The 17,752-nt window shown below is 43.3% G+C and overlaps 1 protein-coding gene across 4 annotated transcripts in view; it reads right to left on the bottom strand.

Moving 5' to 3' along the window:
- The window catches only part of IKZF2 (IKAROS family zinc finger 2), a 112,088-nt gene that overhangs the window by 17,148 nt on the left and 77,188 nt on the right, over nt 1-17,752 (bottom strand). For all 4 annotated transcript variants that reach the window (XM_015635198.3, XM_015635196.3, XM_015635201.3 and 1 more), the window contains one exon: nt 33-170. In XM_015635198.3, coding sequence (XP_015490684.1) covers nt 33-170 — 138 coding nt within the window. The remainder of the gene's footprint in view (nt 1-32; nt 171-17,752) is intronic.

Genomic DNA, 17,752 nt, shown 5'->3' with positions numbered 1-17,752 from the left:
CCAAGGGAGCTCTGGAGGCTGTTTGCACCCACCATGGTGACTCATGACCTGCCCAGCAGCCTCCAGACCGACATTCTGCAGATAGTTGTGGCAGCGTTCCTTGTGCTCCTCCAGAGAACTGCGCTGCTTGTAGCTCCGGCCGCAGTAGTTGCACTTGTGAGGCTTCCCCACTGCGGAAACAATGAGAGCATTGGGTCAGATCCACGGCAGCCTGCTTCTGCAATCACCAAAGCTCACACCTCTGCCACAAACAACTCTTGTGATGGAAAGACACCTAAGAAAGGTTACTCAAGACCCAGGCCTTTCTTCCAGCCCCGCTTTCCCACCGCACATGCCTCCTCCCACCCGCCGGGTGCTTTGCCCCATCCGTTTTTCACGCTAATGCTGTATCAGCAGAAGGAAAAGGAGGCGGCCTTCGTGGCAAAGCAAATAAACAGATGCCGAGAGGGGGAAAATACCAACCAGCTGAATCACACCCCAGCACCAAGTCTCGTGGGAAAGAAACTTCTGAGGTCTTTGGCCCATGGCACAGCTGCCTTCACAAAAATAAGCTGCCCCAGTGGCCTAATTTTTCTCCCAACTGTGGGGAAACCTATTACGTGGCTCAGAGGAGTTCTTTCATTGAGAACACTTTGCCAAAATTACTCAGGGAGGGTTGGAAAATAAATTGAAAGTAACTTTGATAACAGCACTGTTACATGCCAGAACTGAACAGCCACTAGTGATTCAGAGACCAGATAATATTAAAAAAATATATTATATAAATATATATACATAAAATTACAAAAGGCCATGTACAACGAAAATCAAGCCACATGAATGCAAGACATTACTCAAGTTTTTAATCTTTTTCATTTTGCTCAGCAGCATTAAGCATGAACAGCAAATGCTTCTTAATACACGCAAAACCTGGCACCAAATTCTCATAAATTATATCCATTTCATAGCATGTCATTAAGAAACCACAAGAATGGCCTAGCCCAAGGCCAGAAAGCTAGCCAGAAGGTATTTTGCCAAGTGGTGCTAATAAAGGCTTTTAATATAATTTAAACTTGTAGAACATGAACATTTATCCTCTAATAACTAAAGAGCTATTAAGTCAGTACTGCAAGTCTAGTAAAACCCCATCGGCTGCAAAATTCAGAGCTGGCTGAGGGAAGGGGAAGGTCAAACTTCTTCCAGAGTCTTGAAAATCTTAGGTAAGAATTTTAGTTTCTGGCCAAAGAAATTGAGAACATCCTCTGTTGGGTAATCTACATGTTTCTATTGGGTTTGTCCCAATATTGAAAGCTTTTCGCAGTCATTTACTTAATGAAATCTGAGCTGTACTAATTGCAGCCAAACTGCACCGTCACCACTGGGATGGGAAAACGCAGAGAAGCCGTGGGGGGACAGGCACAGCCAAGAATGAGCTGGCCAGAGGGCTCAAACATGAAAAACCCAAGTCAGGGCAACTCTCAGGGTCCTCAGCAAGACCAGCACGTGCCACATCCTACACAATCCCATGGTAACACAGCTGGTCCAACATTTTCCAAGGTTTCTGTCTCAGAAAAAAGGGATTTGATGAAAAAAACATGCTTGCAGAAAGCTTTGGGTTTTCCCCAAAAGTTTGTGTGCACATTGTGACACAACCAAGTTTTCCACCAAGGGAAGAAAACCCCCCTGTTTTTAGTAAGTATCCAAACTGTGGAATTCTTTGTTTCAAGATAAGTCTTATCCTCAAGAAAGTGTGTCTCAGACCGAAGAGCTGTTGTGGCCTTTATTTCAGTTTGCTCACTTGCTTCCACTGTTGCCATAACTGATGCTGGTAATGGAATTCTCAGTGGAGGCCCAGCATGAGACTCATTATCATTCCCGGAATAATTGCCCTTGATGTGAACGAGCTCTTAAAACATAAACCAGCCAGTTCATTCTGGAGGCACCTTTAGGAAAACACACCAGAGGTTCCCCAGGATGGAAAGACTTCTACAATCACCATTACAATGCTTCATCGTGCATCTAGATGGCATCAATGTCTGTCAGTCTGACACCTTAATTAGAAGCTAATGTGGTGTCTAATAAAAACATCCGGTGCCATGGAAGGAATTATGTTAACTGAGCTGAAACAGGGTTGAATTAGCCCACCCAGTCTGGCTACACAAAACTATCAAGCAACTTAGATAACGGTAAGACACAAAGAAAAGGGGTGATTGCTTGCAGCTATTTTAGGCAGCTACAATTAATTACATGATTATCATTTAACAGAGAGAAAAATATTCTGCTACAAGTTCATATTATAAAAAATTAATAATTAATAATTAGTTAAAAAAGAAGTTTTATTAGACCTCTTCAAATGGTTGCTGCCTGCATTGCAACCATTTCAGTAACTGTTCACATACAACATGGCAGAGCTTTTCCAATGATATCTCGGATAGTCAGCTACCCAAATTCCATCAAATTTGAAGGTTAATAGAGAGTATAAAAGTTAATGATAAAGACATGATTTTTACAGACAATATGGGATTTGAGGAACATAATTCCTCAAGGAAAGAAATAGGCACAGTATGCACGTTCCCTTATCTGGGGGGAATATAAGAGAATAAACAACATGTGGCAAATGTTGGTCATGTTGCTTAATACACAACTGCAAAGAATGAAGTTTGTGAGTGCCAGTTGAGTAGTATCAAGCACAACTCCCCTGGGTTCATTTCCCAACTCCAACCCCCCTGGCTCTAGAGATGCAATCACATCATAGCCCCAAAGGTGTAAAATCTGATTTACACTATAAAATTACACAGAGTGACTGTGACTTGCGTTAAAGAGCAATTGATCAGGTCAGACCCCAATGGAATCAGTTCTGATAGCAGGAGTTTGTGTCACCAGCAATTCTCACAGCCCCTCGGATAAGAGGTTCAGTGAGCTGAGGCAGCAATTACAGTCAAGATTTTAGAAATTGTATCATTGTGACAAATGTCAAGCCACTGAAATAGCTGCAAATATCCACTTGTATTCTCAACAAAGTTAATGACAAAAGAAAAAAAAAAGGGAAGTGAATATTGCCAGTGGGTGTACATTTCTATGTATTTCGTATTACCTGATAGAAAGATGCAAAAGCCTTTTAGAGAATTCAATTTCAGTGATAATCTCAGCAGTGTACTTTGTTCCACATAACAACCTGACATGAAACCACATGACTAACGAGAAGGATTTCAGCCTTTCTCAAATACTTGTGTGCAGGTAAACAGAGATATTCAAAATTTTCCCCCAAAACACGTAGCTCACACTGCTGGACATAAGCAGTCTCTAAAGGGGACTAGCTTGAGGGTAAGGAGTCCAACAGCTCTACACCTACCAAAACCCTCTCAAAACCCTCACTAAAGACAGGTCTTTCTATCACAGAGCCATTTTCACTGTGAAACCGCTCCAAGTTTGCTTGATTAGAAGCTGCCTTCTCCAAGATCCGCACAAACACGGCCACCACATTCGGCATCACACGCAACCACTGCCTGCCAAGCAAAGTCAGGCTGGAAATCCCTGCTTTGGGGTAATTATTCCTTTATCAGCTTTTTAGGATCAACAATCAGATAAAAAATCATCGTCACTTATTCTCACAAAAATGGCATGGCACAGTCAATGCAAACAAGCCCAAAAAACTTGAGAAATCTTTAATCTGTTGTTGAACTGGGAAAGACCAGAGTTCTGGGCAAAACCCAGTGGCCACACCTATGAAACAGCTAACTTGAAGAACATAAAAAACCCACTTCATATTTCTTTCTGAAATGTCAGAATTTCCACGCATTTAAGCACAGATTTGGACAGATGACAACATGGCACAGAAAACCCACAGTGGAATCTCAGCCTCAAATGGAAAATATTATGACAGTCACAGTGAAAAAGACATTTAAGTTTGAAGTACAATTTTTACCCTAGAAACAGGTGAACCACTCATCAAAATTCACAGCAAAATGGATTTTGCTTGTGAAATTAAAATGCTCATGTGGAGGGAGGAGGGGAAAGAGGAGGAGGAGGACATAGAAGCAAGGTGTTTCTGAGTTAGGAATACTTTGAGTCCTGTGGGTGAACTTTGATAGCTGAGAAGTCTGCGTGCTGCGACAATGAGATGGTGTAACTCTAAGGTCAATATTCAAGACAGAAAGCAGACTTGGGCCTAGGGAAACTTCTTTAGAGTCATAAAAAAAGGTCAGTGAAAGAGAAAGAGCCTGCAAGGCATTCACACAGCATTTTGCTCTCAAAAGAGATGGGAGTGCATAGCAGAATATAAAGTAAGTCAAAGGGAAACAACAAGGCATCCCAGGTACCACCTTGCCATGAGCATATAAAGCGAGAAAGGCTTATGGAATGGGTTCAGAGCTTCAGTGCACTTTAGTGAGCTAAAATCCTGCCTCCCTTAAGAGCACAGACACTACACTCCCTGTTTTGGGTAGCACATTGTCCTCTGCAGCAATGCAAAGCAGAATTCCTCCCTGTCCGTTCGCTCATGTCCATGGCCACAGCTTGAGCATTCGCATGTCCTGCTCAGGCAGGGCTGGGCATCGCTGCCTGTGTGACCTGGGCTGGCCCAGGTCAAGGTGCACAGGCTTTGCCCAGATTTCCATTACTTTTGCTAGAATGTAGAAGTGGAGCCAGCCAGGATTTTTGCATTGCATGGCCATCTAACACAGCTGCTTTTGGCTCAGACCAAGAGACTCTCTGACAGAAGCACACTGAGTGGGACTTAATTCTGTAAAATCTGAACTCCTGCTCAGCCCTTAGCACCCCAGAGCTGGAGCAAACATCAGCATTCTCTGACTGAAGTTTTCTGGACAGTGTTAAAGTTAAAATGTTCTTTTGAGCTCATACTTCACAGAATCACAGAATGAGCTAGGTTGGAAAAGACCTTTGAGATCATCAAGTCCAACCTCTGACCTAACACCACCTTATCAACTAAACCATGGCACTGAGTGCCACGTCCAGTCTTTTTTAAAATATGTCCAGGGATACTGACTCCACCACATTCCTGGGCAGCCCATTCCAATGCCCAATCGCTCTTTCTGTGAAGAATTTTTTCCTTATGTCCAGGCTTAACTTCCTCTGCCACAGCTTAAGGCTGTGTCCACTTGTCCTATCAGTGGTTTCCTGAGAGAAGAGACTGACCCCCACCTGACTACAACCTCCTTTCAGGGAGCTCTAGAGAGCAATAAAGTCTCCCCTGAGCCTCTTGTCCAGGCTAAGCAGTTCCAGCTCCTTCAGCCACTCCTCACAGGTCTTGTATTCTAGAGCCTTCACCAGCCTTGCTGCCCTTTTCTGGATGCATTTGATCAGCTCAGCATATCAGTGAGTCCCCCATCATAATAATAACCTTTATTAATTCACTAATTGTTGTCTTTTCTCAAACTGGAAGGTGCCTGAGTGAAGGGAACTGTCACACAGTGCCTACAAAGCAGCCCTTTGCCTTGACTGGGACTTACCAGAGCACAATCAGCTTTAACACAGGTAGGAAATGTGATTTAAGGTGCTGGGTTGGGACAAGGGAGCATATAGTTCAACTCTTGGTTGCACTACTAATTTGTGACTGCAGGCAAGTTATCCTGATTTCCTGGGCTTCAATTATTCATACGTATGATTAAGGTAATAATTCCCTTCTTCACAGCATGTAAATGAACTGATGCACTTTGCCAGATGTACAGAGGCTAATTTTGTGGAGCACTCACAAGTAGGGAGACACAGAAAAATAGCACTGGTACCTCTACTGAGAAATTAAGGACTTAATAATACACTGTGATTATATTAGACATGGGAGTGAACACTAAAGAGCGGGAGGAGATACTAAGGACGGCACAGAACAGAGGAACAATAAGAAAATCAAATCAGAAATAAATCAACATGTGGCATTGTGAAGCCATGTGCTGCATGGAGCCCTTTCAGACTGGGAAACAGTGAGCACAGGGGGATGTCAAATGCCCCGAGCTTGGCCACATTTACCCACATGGGACAAAAAGGAGAGGGTGTGATAGTTGCAGAAAGGTGGCTGTAACAGCTGCTGTTGTCTTTCCCACCTCCAGCTCCCCATGCCAAGGATGCAGCTCTAAGAGGCAGAGAGGGCCGAGGCAGAGCCGAGGCTGCAGCAGGAGGGCTGAGGCTGTGGAGACGCAACACGGTGGCTGTGCCTCGCTACTGTAATTAAACAGTGCACCTCGGCTTGTCTAGAGCTGCCTGGCTCAAAGCCTCACACACAAAAATATTTACATGAATAACAGACCCCTGAACGAACTAATCACAAAAAAATTAGAGCGAGACCTAAGCCCATGCTGGCTCTGAGCAGCACGTAGCTTTGCAAAGGGAACTGCCTCCCACTCTGAAGCTGTATCTCACTGCTGTGCTTAATGACTGTAAATGTGTTAATTGAAATTCATGGGGGCTCTTTGATGCATTGCCTTTTTTTTTTTTTCTGCCTGTGAGATTACACACACACACTACTCATATATACTGGAGTTTAGAAATAAGGTCAAGTCCCACAACCAACCCAAGATTGTCCAAGACAACCTGCATGCAGAAGTCACAACATGTAAATACCTAAAATAAAGGCTAGAGCACACAAACACACGGACTGGAGACACCCAGTGTCAAGTGCATCCTCTCCTGAGGGCACAACCTGTGACATCTTAAAGCAATCTAATTTTCAGAAAGAACAAAATCTCTAGTCACATTATGAAAACTTCACATTAATTTTTTAATCTTCCCAGTCCAAGAACAGGCAGCAATACCTGTGGTGTGTTTCAAGGGATGCAGTCACATCTTTAGACCTCACAGAGTTCAGATGTCTCAGAATTTTACAAGGACCTTTTAGATTAACATATTTTGAGCCAAGTATTAGGGTTCATGAAGCCATGTGGTAAAGGGCTGGGTCACCAGATCATGCGACAGAGAAGATCACACAAGTAGATTTGAGCTTAATAAGGTTTCTGGACGCCTCAAAAGGTTCAAAACTCAAAATGTAGCAATACAACAGGAGAAGCCTATGTACAGATCTTGGAGCTTGCAATAAAGCACTCGACTGACTTCATGACCTCATGGTCCAGTGCCTCTTAGTCAACATTATTATCAATTGCAATTGATATATACGTGGCTGTTCAACAGCCACAACATTTTGTGAGGTTCTCAGCAAATGAAAAGCAGCTTGTCCCCATCTTTTGTACAGTGGCAGTCAATGATAAGTGATTTCTGTCTAAATTATTTCAGCTGCCATGTCATATTACAGCTGGCAGTGAAACACAGCTGGATACTTGTGGTACATCAGCACCCAATGAAACAATGGCAAAACGTGGCACCTCCAACCCCAGTGTTTTCTAGACACGCCTGCCTCTCCTAGAAACACCTCCAGGGCACAATCCAGCAGCTTGACACCTGCATCTACCTGCCAGTTGTTTACAGCACTGTCAAATAAGCAGGGAGTACTCTACCTGTGTTCAGCTCTCCCTGATACTTGCCACAACAAGCAGTGCTAAATACCAGATTATACATAAACCCTGAGGACTTCATGCTACAGCTTGGCTAGAAGTAAATTCACTACTCAATAGAAACCTTTCCTATTTATCCCCTGTCTATAGTAACCACACAGCCAGAATCTAGAGTAAATCTGTAAATATCAGTGCTCAGGTACAGCATCTAAGGGGTTGGGTCCTTATCTACACCTTCAAGAGGTTCTGCCTGCAGCCTGTTATTACTTTAATAGATGGTTCAATTTATTTTACCTCAACTAGTGGTTGTGTTATAGAATATGATTCATTAGATTGTATTTATTTATTAACTAATCTGCAGAATTTTACAGATAAAACAATGTTTCAATCTGCCACCAGGGTTATAAATAAATAGGTGCCCTTTTTGTGCCAGAAGTTTAACAAAAAAACAAACAAACAAACAAACTCCTGTTTCATTGGCACAGTCACATAATTACTGAAATCTTCCAAATTATCCAAATATTCACGTGGCTCCTGCTGCAATCTTGCAGCACACATTCAAACCCAGAAAAAGCAAGAATCTTACACCCCATTTTTTTCCTTTGCAGCACAGAAGATGCACCACATTTTTTTTTCCTGCAGCACCTGTTCACTTTGCAGGTTTGTATGTTGTATCTGTGTATGTGCAAAAAACAAAGGAAAATGTACCTGTCTGTGTGAAAACATACAAATAAATGATGCACCAAATCAAGGAAAACACAGATAGGGACAATAATGTTGCATTTAGTTTTGAAAGAGATGAAATTCATGGGTATGTGCTCCAATTCTGTGTCTCAAGAAACATATATTGCACTACATAGAAGCTCTCCTCATGTATTTCTCATGGTTTAACTGTTTCCTTTGTTCACATCTGGCAAAAGCAACCTGACACTTAATTTTTAGTTTACATGAATGCCAATAAAGCATTCTGATTTCCCTCCCCACATATATTTGAAAATTCCAAGTGCAAATGTTCTGCACTTAATGCTGTGAGGCCACTGACCTGGATGCACTGACCAAGTCCCACGCCAACATGTCCCAGAAGGTCCAGAACCCCAGCACTGGTGAGGTTGCTAGGAATTCTACATGGATTCTGAAATGTTGAAATAATATTAGAAAAGGACTCTGTTTAGATTGCACTCTGGTGCTGAGAAGAACTAACACAAAAGTAACTGCTGTTTTATCACCTGGCTGGCTTCAAAGTGACTTACAAGCAGCCAGGTTTACCATCACTTATTTTTAAAGAGGTAGAGGCCCTCCAAGGAATACAAGAGCTGACTTTGCAAAGTCCACCCTGCAATGTCTCCATGCTATCTGGATGTGGGTGGGAACAGGCTGAAGAAAGAGGTTAAACCTTAACTCTGTATATACCAGCTCTGTACTTTCCACTCCACTTCAGATCTTTAACATTATATAAAGTTGACTTGATAAGCAGAGTGTTAATTGGTTCACAAGGCAAACCTTCCAAAATGTGCTTGTTGGCTTCTCATCATTTTAGCCCTGCCCCAGCAACAGAGTGAGCAGGTAAAATGAAAACAAGTTTAGGTTGGCCTGTTATTCCTCTCTGCCCTGTCCTGTCCACTCCCTGTCAATGCCAGAGCTCAGCAGGAATGTCAGGAGGTGCCTGGAGATCCACACGTCATCCAGAGGAACAGCTCCCAGGGGCAGCGAAGGGTGTGGGTACCTCAGTGCAGATCAGGAATGCTGCTGGACAAACACTCCCTTCACAAGAGCTTTTGTTTGGGGGTTTTTGTTTCCTCTTTGGGTAAAACAAATGTAGATGTTGGGCCAGATTTCTCTGTGGAAGCAATACCCTGAAGCCAATTCGTATCAGCTGTGTGCAGTTTGCATTTATTCCAAGTGCAGCCCCTTTGCATATCCTGCAAAAGCCCCTGAGCATTACAAAGCCAACAGGATCTAAGAATTATTTGGAGCAGGCAAAGTGCTACCAGGTATCCTGTACTATATAAACAACAGGAGATAGAGAGACACCATGTTTACCTGTCACTACAACACTAGGTAAGTTCTCTCCTGCATAAAATCACTGAGTAAGCCCTTAACTCATTTTATCTCATCCCATGGCAATGATTTCCCCTGTTCCACCTACATGCTCCTGCGTGAAAAAAATCATCTTTTAGCGCTTGGCACCTTTCAGTTTTATGTCTTGTATTAGCAGGTAAGAAAAACACACTCCATTCCTGTAAGTTTTCCCTTTTCTTGTCACTGTCAGAAACAAAGTTTTGGAAACAGACAATTAAGACCAAGCTGTCATGAAGATAACAGCAACTTGGGAAGAGTAATACTGACAGCTCCTCTTCTTTTCCCGACCACTGATGTTGGGAGTTTTCACTTATTTTGATCAAGGCCAACACTGAAGGAAATCTCGCTTCCAAAAGCAGGTCAGGCTGTGAAACTAATGGGCTCCTTTGGGACAGGAAAATTGTTATTCACACTTTTGTAACTGCCCAGGATTCAGAGTGGCCTATGCCTCTGTGTTAACCTCATCAAGATCTGCTGTTCAAACATGTGGATTTGCCATGTCTTGCACCAGTGTCAAATGAGGTCAAACAGCAAGAGAGCTGTCTCCTTCCACCTGTGCAGCCTTCCCATCCCCTGCTCTTGCTCTCTGCCTCACAACACGTGTGTTTGTCACCAATGATGGAGAGCAGATCAAAATAAAGGGGGGATTTTTCTCACCTGCACCAGAGGTCTTTAGTGCTCCACACTCAAAATCAACCACAGCATTTGGCAGGAGGAAGTCATGACCATTTTGTGGGAAAACAATTCTTAGCACAACAAAATCAACAGTAAAGGTATCTTTTAAAGGATGATGGGGTCCTTTAAGAGAGAAATCTGAGATACTGGACAGTCTCTGTTCTAGCACAAACCTCTACATCAAGTATCTAGGTCTGATTTTGAAGCTAGATTAATCTTTTCCTAGGTAATAAAATTCTGCAATTCCTGATAGTATTTTTCCTAGGATGTGGGTTTTGTTGTGATTTTTATTGGTTTGGGTGGGGTTTGTTTTTTGGGGGGAGAGGGGTTGTTCATTGTTTGTTTCAATACAAAAAAAAAAAAACAACAATGGAAGGGAGGAAGGGAGGAAGGAAGGAAGGAAGGAAGGAAGGAAGGAAGGAAGGAAGGAAGGAAGGAAGGAAGGAAGGAAGGAAGGAAGGAAGGAAATTAGCTTTGCACTACAAATCCTAATAGAATCATAAACTGATTGTGACTGAAAGCGAGGTAGACAAAATACAAGGGAATTAAATATGGGTGTGAAATTGAACTAAAAGAAAGAAAAAGAAAAGGAGGGAAGAAAAAGCAACTGCTTAGGCTGAAAGTAAAGACAGAAAAGCTGGACAATGGAAAATAGCTCTCTAAGCATCCAGAAATACTTGAAAAAGGTTTCCTGTAAAAGCAGGGAATTTAGGAAACTCTGAATATACTTAACTACATTCCCTCAAGAAAAAAAAAAAATTAAAAAAAAGTCATACTGAAGTCTACACTAGGCTCTTTGAAATATGTGATTTCACCCAGAAGTCTGAATCAGGAGTGAAAGGATGTAAATTTTCTTGTTCCTCAATACCTGGAAAAAAAAAAAAAATCTTTATCTTTTTTTTACATCTATTTTTTAAATTTGTGTGGAAAGTCTCATAACTGAGTCAGCAGATGGGAATTTAGAACATCTGGGTTCATTCCCACCTGTGACACTGATGTCTTGCCTTTGTCAAATCCCTTTTTGTTGGCCCTCTGGGTTTCTCCTCTGCAGAAGGCAGCTGGGTCATAAACCTTGCTCACCTCTTCTCTTGGGCTGGAACTTGAATAAATGATTGTATCTCAGCAAGAGTTCCATATCTCCAGACACAAAATGGCCTTTCCCTTCTCTTCACCAAGGTGTGATCCTGTCCCAGGGCCTGCACTCCAGCACTTCATGCTGATCAAGGCAGAAATCTCGTGCTTCTCAGCCAGAACTGTACTTGCAGCCTCTGAAAGTTGGCTCATTTCTAGCCCTTGGAACAAACTTGCTGCTCGTAGGAGACCATATGAACATAATGGATACATTTTTCACAATACAGCTAACACGGACATTTTACTATGGCACGTAAAAGTCCAGCAAAGCACTTTTCCTGGTGAATGATCTATTCTCTGCAGCTGAATAGCTTCATTCCAACACGAGATGCCAAAAATCAAGGCTTTGATGCTGCCTGATGGAAATGTAGCTACGGATAGTGAGATACACTTGATCCCTACAGCATCACCAACACCTGCAGTTTCACCCCAAGTTAGACACCATACTATGTTTTCCTTAAGCTCCCAGCTCTGGGAGCCAGCTGACCAAAGAGGAAAAGTTACCTTGCATGTTTGCTCACTCACTCCCTTCCCACTCATGAAATAAATATTGTAAAATAAATAAAAAGGCCAATTTATCACCTTGCACTCTTATCTGTAAGTATCTGATATGGGAACCCAGATTCACAATGTTTTAATTTCTGGGGTCAGAAACTCATCAATGGTGTAAACTCTGAGGAAACGGAGTATCCATGGAATTTCTTCAGATTCGTAAAACTACAATTGATGCCAAAACATTGGTCAAAACCATTTCCATGGACTACCTATTTTCCTACTAAAAATTTTCCACTCTTCCACTGCTTCAAAATTCAGTGGAATTAAGATAGATTTTCAGCCCAAATGTTCTCCAATTAATGCCTTAAATAATTTCCCTGTTCTATCCTGGTGTTTTGTAGGAATAAAACTAATTTTATGTATGAATCACAGAATAAGGTGTCTCCTATAAATGATATCACTCTGTTAGGAAGCCATTCTAAGTGGCACATCCAGTGTGCATTTACCCTATGGGCTCCATACCCAGTACACCGACTGTATCAGTTTTTGTTTTCATAACCTATTCCTGACACCCAACAAGAACTGGGAGTGCTGCTCCAGGATTTGGCAAGAAGGAACAGGCTGTGGATGAGCAGGTTTCTCTGACTCACCTACACGGATCAACAAGGAAAAATAAAAGGGAGAGGGTGGGGATTGCAAAGGGGAAAAAAAAAGAGAGAGAGAGAGAGAGAGAGGAGTGACGTGTTCCTTTGGATGCGGTGTGTAATGCTGCTGGCAGACTGCCTGCTCCGGTGCCACAGAGTTCCAGACATGCCAGTCCAGCTGACTCAGCTCTTTGGAAGAAGGAAAGGGAAGGGAGAAATTTCTCAAACGTTACTGATACCCGAGGGACAGGGATCGCTGGGCTCAATTCGGGGATCTTTGAACCCTGCTCTCACACCAGGGACTCCAGTGGTGTCCCCAGAGAGGTATTAGAGATGCCCATGTGATAACCCTGTTCAGAGCTGCTTGTGTCTGTACCAAATCCTGCCTCTGTGGTTGTTGGAAAATTCATCAGCACAGCCTTATCCCACAAACCAGAAATGTCAGGCCTTTCCTAGCCAAGGCTAACTGCTCTCAGACAAGACACTGTCTCCAAGGAAACGAGGAAAATGCAGGCACATGAAGGGTATCCAAGTGAGAGAGAGTCTATGGCCCATGTCACTTTTCTATATATAAAAATCTCAACATCAGATTCTCTGCAGTGATGATTTTTTTGCATGTGATTTATTTTTTAGAAAGACCTTGAAGTCCTTAAATCATCATCTGGGCTCTGGCTCCCTGTGAGGCCAGCTCTGTCCCATGAGGCAGCACCTATTAGGAACAGCCTCAGATCTCTTTTGCTGGGGGGGACCCTATGGTGTTGTCACAGAATCACAGAATGGTTTGGGATAGAAAACCATTTCATTCCAACCCCCTTGCTGTGGGCAGGGACACCTTTTCCTAGACCAGGTTGCTCAGCCCCATCCAGTTTGGTCTTGACTTGCACTCCAAACAAAAGAGGCAGGAGGAAGAAAGTACCTATTTCCTGGCAAAAAGAACTGGAACACAGGCTAAGGCTTAGGCTGCCAAAGCCCCTAATTCTCACTGAAATCAAGCAGACCTCACTGCTTCTAAAGATAAAAGGCACGTTGAACTAGCCCCAGAATGAGCACTGGGATGAGCCTGTCCTAATTCTCCAGTCAGGATTCTCACCAAGAGAGGTCCCTGGCTGTCTCAGAGCACATGAGAACATTTATGCCTCTTGCTGGAATAGAAGGAAAGGACATGTGCTCGGGGAGCACATTCCTTTAACACAGAGCAGCTGGCAGGGATCACTTGCAGCCCTTCCCAGTGGCAGAAAGATTCTTGCACCTTTGATACAAAGAGCCCAAACAACTTCTAAGTAGAGGCTCTTCCACAGGGATAGCTCTGTGCTGCTGGGCAGCGTCCCATCCAGGTGCTCTTTGTCAAAGGTTCAATAGTCAGGCCTTACCAGCATTTCTCCAGCTTCAGGAATGAAGATAGAGATCTTGACTCTGTTGCAAGGCAGGGAGGGAACTTGGGGCACCCTGTCTGAAATCAACACAGCACAGTTATGCAAAACATGTGTGCAACTGGCATCTCTTGTGCAATCCTGGCTGCAATCCACATCTCTAACCACTCCAGGAGGGAAGGAGGGGCAGAGGGTGGAGAAAGTTCACACTTAGATCAAATAAAAAATGGGAAAATATCCAGAGAGCTTTAGTCAGGTAAAAACACAGTTCCCTCTCATGGGAAACCTCCAGGACAAGTTTCCTTGAACTTCACACAGGGTTATAAATAGGAGGAGAGTCACACAGAGTTCAGTACAAGTTCACTGTAAAAAAATCTAGACATTCTCATTTTCCTTCTTGAGTGATATCCATCAATATCTTAGCTGTAAGCCAATTCATAATTACAGGCTGCTGAGAGCTCAGGAGAATATATCAGTAGCAGTTTCCTCAACTCTGCTGTGGCGTGGGTTATGGGTTATTTTTGTCCCCCTTTAGTTTCTCTTGGCTTCCCTTCCAGATGGCAAAAATACCTCTCTTACACCTTAAAACATATGCTGTCAAAAATGTCAGGGGCGGTTCTCCCTTTCACACTGCCCTGTAACACAGCTCTGAGATATCAATGAAAGAAGGCCTCACACCACTGCTGGGTTCCAAGCTCAAACATTCTCAAGCTGAAAGATTTCACAAACTCCTTCAAGAACTGACAGAGGCCAGCTCTAAATGTTGGGTCTCCTCTCCCCAGAGACATACGCAGTAGCTTTTTGCCCTTGAAAGTAATTTTCTCAGGGGAAAAAAAGAACCCAACACTTGTTTCCTCCTTAGAGCTGCTGTGGTATTTGTTGCTCAGAGTATGTGCAAGAAGCGGTCTTGGCTTTGTTGAGATGTGGCTTGGTCACATCAAAACCACGTTTGCATCTCAACTGCAGGAAAAAGTTCTCTGTCACCTCTTGAATCTCTGTCTGCAAAACCCACTGCAGATACCTCAGTGGTTGGCTCTGGAGCAGGCTCCTGGTGTGCTGTATCACATCCCTCCAGCTTATCCTAACACAATGAGACACCCAAATCCCTGCATATGCAACACCTGCACCTTAAATCCTGGGTTTGTAGGTACATGCGCCAACTTGAGCATAAAAACACCGCATTTCTGAAACAATCCCTGGTGACAAGGAAAACAAGGGAACTGTTTCTATTGGGAACTGAAAGGAGCAAAGAACTACAGATCTTTAAATACCTGAGCTACTGGAGTCTCACCTGCCAGCCTGTCCGTAGCAGTTCTGGTGCAGAAAGACAAGTGATGCACACAAAGCTACCTTGGTGCTTAGGTCCCTGAATTTGCAAATTGGGTCTCATGGGGGTTTTCCTGTTTCATTTTCTCATCACTGAAAAACAGATAACAAGGAGGCAACAACTCATACCCACTTCCCACAGGCCTGGGGCTGATGGAATAGATAGGAGTTTTTAAAGAAATGATGCAAAAATTGCAGGCTAAGTAGTAAGTCCTTTAGTATTATTAATAATCACCTTACTATTGTGTCTGAGATAATCACGCTGGTATCAGGGTCTAATACCTCAGTGGTTATGGTAACAATACAAAGTTATTATTCCTTCCACTTTGTAATTATCTCATTTCACTGCTGCACAAAGGCTAAGTAAAACCAAGGAGATCATGTAGAGCGCTGTGCAGCTGGGGCACCAGCACCACTGAGTACTCTATGATGTACTTACATGACCTTCATCGCTGCAATACATTTGTGCCTTGCCATGATTCCTGTGTGCTGCCCTCTCACCATCTAAACCTGGTGGAGAAGTGCTCTTTATATCCATTTTACTGGCGGGCAACTGAGGCAGAGATAATGTTAAGGGCTCTGCATTTGTACTGGCCCCTGTTTCCAAGGCATCAAATGACTTTGTAATTTAGGTTCCTCATCAATGAGTGAATAAGGGTAGCAAAAACATTCAAAATTAGTAATAAAAAAGAGACAAGAGGATTGGAAGATAAAGACAGACTAGAAGAGAATCAATACTAGACATACGACTACAGCCTATCATAGCATAAACTGAGCACAGGAATTACTCACAATCACAAAAGATAGTGCTAGAAAGAGCAATAATCTGCACCAAAAGAAATAATAGTTAAGGTTAAATATCAGGATGAGAGTCACAGCTATAAAAAGCAGATGGGAAGTAGAATTGTCTCCCTAGGGAGGCAACAGAAACAGCCTCTCTGGATGTTTAAAAAACAGGTTAGGCATAGTGTTTAGAAGCACTGCTGCTCTATATGCAGAAGTCTTACCACATTCCTGCCTTTTTGATGCCAGTGAAATCCCACATATAGCACTGTGGCAAAATAAAAGCCCAGAGGAAAAAGAAAGCACTGTCTTGTTTGCTGTGCCAGAACAGGAAGGCTGGCCTAGCAACTGGCAGCACCCAGCAGCAGAGAGGGGCCTGTGTGCTCTCCAAATTGTAGCCCAGAAGGGCAGGACCAGGTGCTTTGTTCCACTCCATGTGGTCTGAGGCAACAGACAGGGACAAAATCTGGGTAATGATGCCAGGATGTGAACTGCTAACATGGAGGAGAGACAGGAGACACGCAGAAAATTGATGTAATAAGCAGTTTCATCCCAAACACAAGCTTCCATCCTTTCGTGGGTATTTCATCAGGAATGAACCACTCACAGTTAAGGAGGGATCACCCCATGTGAGTCTGACACTGTGATGCTCCTGTCTAAACAAGAATGTTGTTACCTCCAAGCACTGCAGAGGAATTTCTGGTAAGCCTGCCAGAAACATCACAAAGCCATGGTCCACTGGGAGAGGCAGCAGGAGGGACCAGTCTCATAGACACCAGGACAAATCTTAGCACCTGCAGATCTTGCTGTGAACTGACATTAAGAACGAGAACGCTCCCATGGTGTTGGTGTCTCTGATCTCTAGGAGAGGGGGTGAGTCCTTCCCTATGCAGCTGATTTACAGGGAGTGCCTGGGCACCCAAAGAACAGAGCAGCTCCCTGCTTGCACTGGGGTGCCACAAGACAGGGAGCTGCAGGGAGCATCAGTTCCTGCCATCTCAATCACACGCTCCAGACAGGAGTGGCGGAAAATAAATGTTGATACCTAGTCCTAAGAGAGAGAGAGGGATTCATGAGGTTGGTACACAGCCCATCTACCTTTGCTCCTGGAGCACTCCTGTTTCTCTGTTTCATCTGTCAGAAGCAGACTTCCTGCACTGAGCAGTTAAAGACTGATTCCTAAATTACAGCAGATAAGAGGGAATCTGTATGGAATTTGAAGACCAAAACATAAAAGTGAACACTCCTTGCTTTGGGTGGAACCATATCTTTTCACAAGTTCCCCTGAAAACAAAGACCAAATGTACTTCTGCTGGAATGATCAAGATCATACAGCATCTTTAAATCAAAGATTTCTTTGATTCATGATTTCTCAGTGGTAATTATGCTCTGTAGAAAAGACCAAGCTTCTATACTGAGATAATCCTGAGCATAAAAGATAATCTTTCTATATAGCTGATACCAGCATTTATCACAGTAGTGTTCTGGAGATGAAGAAGACCCCTCCACTCCAAGGATCAGGTCCAGGTAGGGCTCTAGCAAAGCTTGGGATACACAAGGACTCCACAGAGGATTATATTTTAAACAAGGATCCCCAGGGCATAAAGCCCTGGCACAGCAAACTCCTACCCCATACACATTTTGAGCTTACCTCTAAAAACGCACACACAAATAAATGGAAAGCAGAATATCAGAGATTTTAGACTCTCTCCAGCATGGAGTGAAGGCCTCTAAGTGCTGGAAGCAGTAATGAGAAGCAGAGCTGCTGCAGGATTGCACACATGCTCACAGCGGTTTGGAACCCGCAGCCCGA

The sequence above is a fragment of the Parus major genome, chromosome 7 (genome assembly GCF_001522545.3).
Source record: "Parus major isolate Abel chromosome 7, Parus_major1.1, whole genome shotgun sequence".
NCBI lineage: Eukaryota > Metazoa > Chordata > Aves > Passeriformes > Paridae > Parus > Parus major.
The sequence above is the reverse complement of the archived record's forward strand: the minus strand, read 5'-3'. Positions and strand labels throughout refer to the sequence as shown.